At 55.5% G+C, this 11197-nt stretch overlaps 2 protein-coding genes across 4 annotated transcripts in view; both read left to right on the forward strand.

The window, feature by feature from the left end:
• The first annotated feature begins 210 nt into the window (after nt 1–210).
• SUMO3 (small ubiquitin like modifier 3) lies at nt 211–9016 on the forward strand. The gene is made up of 4 exons (XM_019799498.2): nt 211–900; nt 2564–2692; nt 6031–6102; nt 7722–9016. Exons 1-4 carry the CDS (start codon nt 763–765, stop codon nt 7797–7799), a joined length of 417 nt encoding a protein of 138 aa, XP_019655057.2. The 5' UTR covers nt 211–762; the 3' UTR covers nt 7800–9016.
• A 1975-nt stretch (nt 9017–10991) lies between these two features.
• The window catches only part of UBE2G2 (ubiquitin conjugating enzyme E2 G2), a 37612-nt gene continuing 37406 nt past the window's right edge, over nt 10992–11197 (forward strand). For 2 of the 3 annotated variants that reach the window (XM_034654586.1, XM_034654590.1), the window contains exon 1: nt 10993–11125. In XM_034654586.1, coding sequence (XP_034510477.1) covers nt 11083–11125 — 43 coding nt within the window. In that variant the 5' untranslated portion in view covers nt 10993–11082. Of the gene's footprint in view, nt 11126–11197 lie in introns of all 3 variants that reach the window. The other variant, XM_034654591.1, reaches the window with a different exon arrangement.

The raw sequence follows: 11197 nt of genomic DNA on the forward strand, positions 1-11197 counted from the left end.
CAAGAACAAAAAAGGGGGTGCCTGGGTGGCACAGTTGTTAAGCGTCTGCCTTCGGCTCAGGGCGTGATCCCAGAGTCTTGGGATCGAGTCCCACATCAGGCTCCTCCACTGGGAGCCTGCTTCTTCCTCTCCCACTCCCCCTGCTTGTGTTCCCTCTCTCGCTGGCTGTCCCTCTCTCTGTCAAATAAATTAAAAAAAAAAGAACAAAAAACTTTATTCAGCAACGGGCAAGGCTTTCTCCAGAGCAGGTCCACCAGGGGCACCAAGCCCGTGGGATCTGCTCCGCATCACTAACAGAGAAGTGCAAATCAGAGCCACGGCGGTGGGGAGGGCTGCTCTCCAAGACCAGAAGCGCACACCGGTGGGCCTGCGCACTGTCGGCGGGAGCACAGAACGGTGCAGCGCCTGGAGAATGAGTATGGGTGTTCCTACAAAAGTTAAAGATAGCATCACCGTATGGAGCTGCAATCCTCCTTCTGGGTGTTTGCCCCAGGGAATGAAAGCAGGGTCTCCACCAGATGCTTATTCCCCCAAGCTCACTGCAGCTACTCATTACAGCTGCTGTATGGAAATAACCCACGTGTCCGTGGACAGATGAATGCAGATGAGTGGACGTACAGAACGAGGCCCACCCGCACAGCAGGAGGGAGTTACCAGGACACCTGCTACACCATGTGCGAACCTCGAGGACATCATGGCGAGTGAAACAAGCCGGCCCCAGAAGGACAAACAGTGTGATCCACTTTTGTGAGATTTTATGAGATGCCTAGGAGTCAAAATCATAGAGACGAAGAACTGGGGGCTGGGCAGAGGGGAGTTAGGGTTCAACGGGCACGGTTTCAGTGCCGCTCAACAAACAGCGTTCTAAAGCTGGATGTGGTGAAGGTTGTGGGGCGTCAGGTATGTATTTCATACCAACCGGAAGTGGGTTAGAGGGTAGATTTTATATGTGTATTTTTAAAAAGATTTTACAAATTTGAGAGAGAGTGCGCGCATAAGCAGGGGAAGGGGCAGAGGGAGAGGGAGAAGCAGGCTCCCCGCTGAACGAGGAGCCCAATAGGGACTTATTCCCAGCACCCCGGGATCGTGACCCGTGCTGAAGGCAGACGCTTTCCTGTCTGAGCTGCCCAGGCGGCCCCGTTATGTGTCTTTAACACAAAAAAATTAAAAAAAAATCGTATCTCTAAATGGATATAGGTGTGGTAGCCTGGATTGGATCCTGGAAGAGAAAAAGGACGTTAGTGGGGAAATGGGTGAAGCGTAGAAAAGCTTGGCGTCCCGTGGCTGGCGCAGCAGCAGCGCTGGCCCTCGGGTGCACGTGTGGAGTGTGGCGCGGGGGACCTTCACATGAGCGGAGCCTGGCGAGGGCGTGCACAGCTCCAGCTCTGTTCTGCCTGCTCCTTTTCTGTAAATGTACAGGTATTCCAAAATAAAACCTTTATTTGAAAAAAGAAACCTAACAAATGCATCCTTCATCTCTGGGGAATGAACGCCCCAGCTCCACCCTGGCCTCGGGTCACTGAGCACTCCATGTGCAAGGCCCAGTTGCCCACAGCGGAGTCCACGTTCCGGGGGGTGGGCACCATCCGGTGTCTGCATGCCAGCCACGGCCACGGCCACAGCGCACCCCAGCTGTTCTGCCTTCTGCCTTGCTGGGGTCCTGCCTCTGGGGCCGCTTCTTGCCACGCCCTCCGTGTCCCCAGGAGCCCAGGTGCAAGGTTGGCGGGAGGGAAGGGGAAGCAGCCATGGGGGCGGTACAGATGGGCCCGTGCAGAGTCCGCCCGCGCGGATCCCTACCCTGCAGGCCGTGCGGGAGCAAGACCGGCGTGTGTGCAAACACGGTCTACATCAGACTCGATTTCCAAAAGGACTCGGGCCAGTTTTCTCATTTTGTTCAAGTAAAGGAGTCCTGTCTTCCCAGACAGTGCCAGATAAATGAGACGGCCCTGTGCCCACAGGACCCGCCGTGGGCTCGCCTCCCACGCCTCCCAGAAACCGGCTCGGGCCGAGGAGCCCCACGCGGCCCGCCGCTCCTGGACATCAGCCTCTGGCTTCAGTTCCAGATGCGCTTGCAGGCACTGAGAAGCCCCAGTTCTGATTGCCCAGGAGCTCTGGGAAGGTCACATAGTGTGTAAAACATACCGCTTGGGTGGGACGGCCTGAGAGGGGTGCGGTCGCGGCGCTGGTGGTCGTGAACGCAGCTTGTCCCGTTTGTCTTCGCCGTCTGTGTACGTGTGTGCAGCTGGGAGGGTGTGTTTGAAGGGTCATCTTAGAGCAAAGATGGGTTTTGGTGTTTTTCTATCATCATTAAGCAGATTTTTTCCTTTGAATTCATGATCCGAAACCTGCAGATCCGTGTTGTGCCCCCCTCCCCGCGTGCCTGACAGGTGCAAGCTGGAAGCGCCGTCTGTGTGAGGACGACGCAGCTGTGTGAGGGCTGCTGGAGGGTCGTAGGAGTTGGTCGGTTTCAAAGCCTCACAGCCCGCAGGTGCCCACAGACGGCCCACGAGGACGGTGGCCGTGTGGGGCCGGTGCTGAGACCCCGTCTTGCCTGTGCTTGCAGGAGGGCGTGAAGACCGAGAACGACCACATCAACCTGAAGGTGGCGGGGCAGGACGGCTCCGTGGTGCAGTTCAAGATCAAGAGACACACGCCGCTGAGCAAGCTGATGAAGGCCTACTGCGAGAGGCAGGTGCGTCCACCCGCCGCCGGGCACCTGTGCCTCTGAGATGCGCGGTGGCTCGGCGACAGCAGCCATGCCCAGCTGCCCCGGGCTTGCGGTCCTGGAAGCGTGCATGTGTGTGCGTGAGCGTGCGTGCGTCTGCACATGTCTGCACGCCCCTCGGTGGCTGTTTCCTTCCACCAGATGATGGCTCATCGGCTCTTGTGTCCACAGCTGCGTCACACCACGTGGTCTTCCGCTGGACTCGGGCGTGTGTGGCCATGTCCTTCGGGTGTGCGGGTTGCAGAGTAGTGGACACGTTCCTTCTTGCAGTGGCTGGAACACGTCCGTAGAGACACAGCCCTCCTCACAGTTCAGTTTGCAAAGAATGCTTGCTTCTTCCCGTTGCTTCTCGGTGCTGCAGCCGTGGCCCAGGTCACCAGCGTCCTCCCGCAGTGGCCGATGAACCCGTCACTGTCGCTGTCATCAGTGTCTTACACACGTCAGTGCTTTGGACCTCGCTGTCCTTTGTTCTCCTTCACACGCTGGGTCCCGAGTCCCTCCATGTCCCTCCACGCAGTGGCTTCTCTCCGCATCGCCGTGGGGTGCGGGGGTGCAGGAGTGGGGGTTGGGCTCCTGGGCCACGTCCTGCCCCGCCTCTGCTCCAGGGCACCCCGTTCCTCGTAGCGGGATGCAGCCTTTGTCTGAATGCTTTGGAAATCCTGGTGGTTGGCTCGTTTCCTTCTCGGCTCTGACGACGCCGGCCTTGGGGGTTTCGTTGTTACAGGAACACTGGGAAAGCTGCGAGGCTTCTCGCGTCCCTCCTGCTTCTCAGAGGCGACCGGCAGCCCCTTCAACTGTTCCTCTTACTCTTTCTTGGTCCATATGTTTCTGTTTCTGTTTCTTCATGTTTCGGGCTTTAGAGATGATTTTCCCCCAAGAACGGTGGACATCGAGCTGTGTGACACTGCCCTCTGTGCATGTCCCCGCCCTCATCTTTCCAGGAGACGGATCGCTCTGGAATGTGCGGTCTTCTGCCGCGGCTGAGGAGGCGCACAGCGGACTGCCTCCCGTCAGGCTCCGTCTGCGTCGGGGTCTGTTGGCCGGTGGCGGTCGTGTATGGTTTTCCAGGTGTTCACTGCGAATTCATCACCTGTCTTCTCCATCCGCTGCCCGGGGGGCACACCCCTGCCGCCCCCTCCCTCCCTGCCCCGCTGTACTGGTGGCATGACTGTCCTCAGAGAACCACCTCAGAATCCTTCTGGAGACTTCTTTTGCCTCCGTCCCCTGTTTTCTGGATGAATCGTCCTGTTTCAGCGGAATGTGTCTTCCACCATCTTGCTGGAAGGGTTTGTAAAATGCAGCGTCTTCGAGACATTCGTGCCTGAAAGCGATTTACTTCCACGCTTGACCATTGGCTGCACGTGTATTTCTAGGTCGAAATTCAGTTTCTTTTCTTGGACTTCTCGCATCGTCGTCGTCTTCCAGTGTTGGCATGGCAAGTTCAGTGGCGTTCTGATGCTCTGTCCTTCGATGTAACCTTGCTCTTTTCTGAGAGGTTTTGGGACCTTATTCTGTGTCCTGAAACATCGCTCTCATGTGCTTTGAGGGGCGTGATTGTACCATTCACTTTTCTGGTTTGTTTTTTTCTCTTTTTTTCTTACTTATTTTACTTACTTACTTAGTAATCTCTATGCCTCTCGTGGGGCTTGAACTCACCACCCTGAGATCCAGAGTTGCGGGCTCCAGCAATGGAGCCAGCCGGGTGCCCCTCCGGCACTTTCCACATAGAAACTTTTTAGTGGAGGAAACCCAGCTTACATTGGTTGATGACCGTGCCCGCTCTTGTCCCGTCCCCTGTGTTCGGAACGCCCCTGCGCCTTGGAGTCCCTGTTCTGGACCTGTCACTCGGGATCACCTCTGCCCACCTGGCTTCGGGCTTGGTGGTTGTTGCTGTTGGTTTTCTTTCTGGGAGATTCTTTCAACTGTTTGTTTCCCCCTTATGTGGATAGTCCTGCTTCTGTCGTGATTTCTCATTTCCACACATTCTTCATTTCTTCTTGTCCTTTTTCCCAGTAGCAGCTGTCTCTTGTTTTCTGCCTTCCTGAGGATTTCCAGGGTCTGTGTGTCCCCTGGCCCCTCCCTTCCCGTGCCTGCTGTTCCTTTCCTTCCTCGTTGGTTGGATGGCTCGCACATTGGAGGCTTTCTTTCCATGTCCCCAAGTCCTTGGTTAACTGTTCATATCGAAGAATGAAGCCCAAAAAGCTGACGAAAAGCTGCATGCATAGAGCCCACAAACGATGGTGGGGTGGCCTGCCAGGATTGGTGGTTTGGATGGGGGGGTCATAGGTGTTGCAACCTGTGAGTCATTAAATTTCTCAAAAGTGGACCTCCCAGGCTCCTATCTGTGCCCTGGGCGGATGGGGAGATGGGGCCCGGCCGGGGGCTGGCTTCCAAGCTGGCTGCCGTCACTTGTCCCTGGTGTCCTGAGCCCAGGGCTCAGAGTCCACCTCTCCAGAAAGTAGACCTTTTCCCCGTGGGAGGGATAGTGCCTGGCCACTTGGGGTTAGGGGATGGACCCTGAGTTGGGAGTCTGATAGGACCTTTCTTGTGTCAACTTTTGAGCAGCCATCCGAAATTGGCTGTGTGCAGCCCCTCAGCCTCTGGGGCTCCAGGTCTTGTTACCCCCACCCCCACCCCCACCCTGACTTTGGGGTCTAGTATCCACGGCCCTGCAGCTCCCAGCCGGCAGCGGTGTCCACGTCTGCTGGTCCTTCTCCTCTCCTGTTCTCTTTGTCCCTGTGGTTTGTGCCTTCGTTTTTTGGTATCTTTTTAGGAGGGCACAGAGGCGCATGTTTTAATCCTGCCAGTTCCGTTTAAGTGAAATCAGAACTGCTTTTTAAGAGGGGATATTTGTCTCCCCGACCATGTTCACCCTGCCCTCGGGACGCAGGAAGTCTGCCCTCGCTCCTTCCTGGCCGGAGGACGCTCGGCCGCAGCCTCCCGCAGGTCCCCTGGCCGGCGATGCTTCCCACTCGCACGCAGTCCCAGGACCCAGGCCATGCTATCACCTGGCGGCTTCTCTCTGGGAAGTTCTCAGGGGTGGTGGTGCCAACAGTGTGAAGTTCTTTTGGCTTCCGCAGGGAAGTGGGTGGGGCAGGACCCCGGGGGCTGGAGGGTGTGAGAGCAGTGGCTTCTGGAAGTATCCGTGCTGGGCTTCACATGAAATGCATTGTAGGCCCGCTGGCCTGTTTTTATAATCATAAGTCTCTATGTTCAGAATTCTGATATTTTGAGATAAATGTTTTATTTTTTGGAATTAATGTGTTATCTGGAAATACCTAATGCTAATTGGTTTTTCTTTTCAGGGCTTGTCAATGAGACAGATTAGATTCAGGTTTGATGGGCAGCCGATTAACGAAACAGACACCCCTGCACAGGTAGGAAAGCCCGGCGCGTGCACGGAGGGGCTGCTGTGATCCGCACCTGCCACCTGCCACGTGGGGTGCTCTCCCCTGAAAGCTCCTGCTGGTCGCTCACGTAGAGTCCTCGACATTTCCTAATGGTTTTAATTATTAAGTTATTTAATTCTTAAATTTGGAGTTCAGCTTTTCAAATGAGACACGTGCGCTTGGTCAGACTTCACCCTCTGTGCTGGGGGGTGGGCAGCGGGTCCAGGGTCCCAGGCCAGGACCCCCGCTCCTGCCACCTCTCCCAGCGCCCACCCCTCGTGTCTGGACACTGGATGTGCTGCTAAGTTGCTGCCCTGATTCTTGTGCCCTTTCAGTATTTATGCACAAGGGGTGTGGGTGGGAGCGACAGGCACACACACCGGCGTCAATCACGCGGGGTTTGCTCGCCTGTCGCCCACCACACAGCCGTCCGCGTACCGCACATCACACTGCCACGGAGGGGCTTCGGGCCCGGAGAGAGGAGGCGCAGTTCAGCGTGCTGCTGCCTTTTGTCCGCTGGGTGACGTTGTGAGCGAGAGCCACTGACCCTCTCGGGGTCTCCGTCTTTGTAGAATGGAGAGGATGCCTGTTGTCTGTCCTGCACAGCGTGGAGAGAGTCAGTCATGTTGGCTCACGTGACAGGACCGCACAGTGAGAGGCCGCGTGTGCCCGCTGTAGGAACGCTCACACCGCTCACACGGGCCGCTGGGCTGCGGGGGCTCTGGGGGCTGGGAGGCGGCCGGGGCACCCCTGGCTCTGCGGCCTGCCCGTCATTCTGGCTGCCGCTCAGGTGGTGTCCCAGCCCCGCTCTGCCAGCCTTCGGAGAGTGTCCCTGGGAAGCGTTACTGCTTCCAGCCTCAGTAGTCTCTGTTTGAGTGGGCAGAGATCAGGGTGATGTTTGCGCACCCCCGTGCCAGGAAAGAAAAGCCGGCGGCAGGAAATGTTTGCACTGTCCCCACGCTGGGCTTGGAGGAGAGGGAGGGAGCGGAGTGGCAAAGCCAGCAGGGCTTCCTCGCTTCAGCAGATCCTCCTTGGTGACACGGCTTGCTTTGCATTCCACGGGTATGACCCGCGGCACTTACTGTGGCGCCTGTGGTCCTGCTGGTCCCGGGGGTCCGCACTGCTCCCTAGGAACTCCTAAGTGGAATGGGATTTTGTTTCATGTTCAGTAAAAATTTTAGACACTTATTTTTTGATGAGAGTTTTCTTTGTGAAGATTTTATTATGTTTTAAGCAATCCGTACATGCAGTGTGAGGCTTGAACTTCCAACCCTGAGACCAGGAGCCCCATTTTCTACTGACTGAGCCAGGCAGGCGCCCCCAGAGCTGTAGTTTTTCTATCAAAGTCCTTAGCTTTGAATATCCTTCTGTGAGTTCTGTGAGGAAGCTTGGTGGGTGAACAGGGTTGACTGGAAATGCACAGCCGGGCATCTGTCCACGCACGGCACACACGCACAGCTGTGGCTGGGATGGTGTCCTCCAAGGGCAGGGAGACAGTGTGCCGACCCTGCGTGTTCGTGCCGGTGGGCATTCTGCATGCCTGGGATGGGGATGGGAAACTAACCACTTTCCCCTCTCTCACTGCGCGGCCCCGACGACCCCGTCAGCTGGAGATGGAGGACGAAGACACCATCGACGTGTTCCAGCAGCAGACAGGAGGCTCGCGGGACAGCAGCTGCCCCTAAGGGCTCCGGCTCTACAGGGACCGTCCCCACCGTGTCGTCGTCCTTGCATCTGCTGTTGAATAGTGAACAAGTGACCGTGCCCATCGCGAAGGCGTCTGCGGAAACCCGAGGACAGTCACCAAAATTACTTCCCTCTCTGACGTTTTGCGTGGGCAACTCAGAACTCTGCAGGGGGGAGCCCACAGCTGGAATCGGGCCAGTCACACTTGTCTTTGTTGGGGTGAAATGAGTTGTGAGGGTTTTTGGGTTTGTTTTTGCTTTCAATTTTGTTTTTTCTCCCCTCTGACTTTGCCCCCAAACTTGTGGTCTGAATGTCCACTTTTAGTCTAGATAGGGATCTGACCCCAGGGGTTGACACCCCCACCCCACTGCTTATTCCAGTTGAGAGCTCACAGCACCACAGTGGGGGTGCTTCTGTTGGACACGTTTTGGGGGCGGTTGGGGGATGGGAGACCAACTTCCACTATTTTATATAGGCACAGGTTTTTAAAATGCTAAATATTGCATTTCAGGATATGGTAAAGTTGAAGGGAAAATACTGGAATGCATTTTAAAAGGTGAAAAGGAAAATAAGCAGGTCCTTCAGTAACATGGCCCTGGGCATCAGCACCCACTGCCTGGCGCCTGGGGCCGCGGTGCAGGCAAAGCGTGGGGCCGCAGAAACAGGCCTTTTCCCTTAACAGAGAAGGCAATCCCCACGTGTCTCACTTGGTCATAGTGCTGTGGCCCCAGATTTCTGCTCCTCTGAGTAATTATGGTCTCTCTATAAAAAAGCAAGATTCAGTATTGCTGAATTTGCACTTGTTTTTGTGTGAAAGACCTGCTTCAAAGTGTTACCCACAGAGCCCATGGAAAGGTCACTCCATGTCACCCTCACGGACTTGGGCTGTGCTGCTTTCCAAACAGGTAAGGGACTTACACTCTAGTATGTGATTTTGGTTCTGTGAGATGTTTTGGGATCTGTTCCAATTAAACTGATAGCTTTCCTCCTGTCTTTGTGTACGGACCCACTGCTGCCTTGTTCTAGTCACAGAGCGTGACCGTGACTGTCATCTCCTGCTTGCCTGAAATCTTGCTGAAGGTGTTCGCATTTCCTTTGTCTTGCTGTTTGGGCGTGGGTGGGATGTCTGCTGGCTCTGTTCCGTTTATTCACCAATTTGTACATTATTTGTTGTCCTTTGCTACTGTAAACAGTAAATATAGTTTGGTATTCTGTCTCTGGGCTTGTATTAAATACTGCATTTGGCTGTGGGGCCACACTGTTACAGTACCGTATCCGTACAGACTATTCAGTGAAGCCACTGACATTTTAAGGCTAGCCGGGGAAAGTAAGTGTTCACCTGATGGCTGCCCTCTGCACCCTGGCAGGTGACACATGCCAGTCCGGGCTTTTCCTTTTGTTCCTCATGAGCTCTCCCAGCCTTCGGCTGGGCTGAACCGACATCATGACACCTCTGCTCTCCTGGGTGTCATCTGTAAAGGGATGTTAGATTTTCGAGGCAGACAAACGTGGACATTAGTCTGGGTTTCTCTAGGTTTTTGGTGTTTGAAGATAAGACTGTTTTCCTTTGTGCAGTGGATGGCCTACTCCCTTACCTGAAAACATAGTGTTGGACTCCATTTTTGTGCGCCTCTACCCTTTCGTGTGGGTACTTGAGAGGCTCGCTTCCATTGTGGAATTTCATTCAGTTCAGCACATACTGATGCCACGCTCGGGCACTTAAGCTGCATCCATGAGCAAATGAGATGAAAACTCCTTGCCTCGTGGATGTGTTTTCTGGTTGTAGGAGGCAGATAATAACAAACCAATTACATGTTATGCTAGTAGATTATACAGAACATCATACAGTAAATTCTGTACAAGAGTGTAGGATGTAGGTAGGATATAAATGTTGTGTAGGTAAAAACTTTTTTTTTTTTTAAGATTTTATTTATTTACTTGCAGGTGGGGGGGGAAGCACAGGCAGGGGGAGCAGCAGAGGGAGAGGGAGAAGCAGGCTCCCCGCTGAGCAGGGATTCCCAGGACACCGCCGGAATCATGACCTGAGCTGAAGGCAGATGCTTAACTGAGCCACCCAGGTGTCCCCAAACTTTTTAAAGGTGTATAAGTCTTCGCATGGCAGAGCCACAAAGTACTAAATGTGTTTACTTTCTTTGAAGTCCCTAAGAATGGGGTTCTGAGAAGTATAAATAGATCACCAAATCACAGTGGGTCAAATGGGAATAGAACCACCATAATAATATGAAAAAAGGACTATTTATCCCGATACACATTACACAATTGTGGAGAAGCCAGGGAAGCAAGGAGCCTGAGAGGGTGCCTGGAGGAAGATGGCAGTCCTTCCTGAAGCAGCGGCCAGGTGCACCAATCTGAGTGAGGCCACGGCCTCAGGCTGGAGCGGGTCAGTGGGTGCAGGTGGGCAGACGGCTGGGTCTTGCTCCTTGGCTCCCACAGGCCTCCCTGGAGCTCTGCCCTTGATGGACGCTAAGGTCTTGGGAAACCAGAGTTCCTGTGGGGCCACTGATGCAGAGGAAAACCACCTCAATCACCAATCTTTTTTAGACCTAAAGACTGTCTGAAGGTGGTCAGAAGCACACAAATGCCTTCTTCATGGACCTCCTTGCTTTAACTGCAGTTGGGCCTGAAAGACCCTGAAACGGCCCTGTGCCACTTGTGTATTCGAACCTACAGGTGGGATCTTCAATTTTTATTCACTGTCTCACGGGGGGATACACTTAAAAAACACACCCTTAGTGAAGTCTGCTCAGCCAGCAGTCCGCCTGCCCTGCCCACAGTCCCCGCCCCGGGACCACCCTCTGTCCCCATCTTTGATGCCGACCCCGGCCCCGTCCGGTCCCCAGGCCGCCACCCTCCATCTCCGCCCTCGCCCGGTCCTTTAATCGGACCCTCCTGAAGCACGGCCAGTATGATGTAACAGGCGGTGAATACATACTCGTCTCTGGGCGCCCGCGGCTCCGGGATTTTCTGGAAGACCCGGGCCCTACAGGAATTAGGATTCTCTTAAGCGGCATTAACCCACAAAGTGGCTGAGGCCCTGGCGGAGGCTAGGGACTTGGGGAACCTGCGGCCAGGACGCCCCGGCCGCCACAGCTGCGCCGCTTCCCGCCCCCCCGTCCCCGGCAACTGCCCCACTGCGCAGGCGCGCCCCGCGCCCCGGAAGGGTTTCCGTGTCCCGGCGGCGACCCGGAAGCACCCCCGCGGCGGGCGGGAGGGACCTGCGCTTAGGAGGGGAGGTCGGACCGCACAGCTGTTGCCCGGGCGATGGCGGGGACGGCGCTCAAGAGGCTGATGGCCGAGTACAAACGTGAGTGCGGGCCCGCGCCCCTCCTCCCAATGTGGTCCCCGCTCCCGCGCCCTTCGTCGGTGGACCCTGTGT

Source organism: Ailuropoda melanoleuca, chromosome 1 (assembly GCF_002007445.2).
Source record: "Ailuropoda melanoleuca isolate Jingjing chromosome 1, ASM200744v2, whole genome shotgun sequence".
Classification (NCBI taxonomy): domain Eukaryota; kingdom Metazoa; phylum Chordata; class Mammalia; order Carnivora; family Ursidae; genus Ailuropoda; species Ailuropoda melanoleuca.

Bases quoted from the DNA above. Each gene is read 5' to 3' on its own strand.
- SUMO3 (XM_019799498.2), top strand. From the start codon at position 763: ATGCCTAGGAGTCAAAATCATAGAGACGAAGAACTGGGGGCTGGGCAG. The intron at 2,693-6,030 runs GTGCGTCCACCC...TTTTCTTTTCAG, and splicing joins AGGCCTACTGCGAGAGGCAG to GGCTTGTCAATGAGACAGAT. The intron at 6,103-7,721 runs GTAGGAAAGCCC...CGACCCCGTCAG, and splicing joins AAACAGACACCCCTGCACAG to CTGGAGATGGAGGACGAAGA.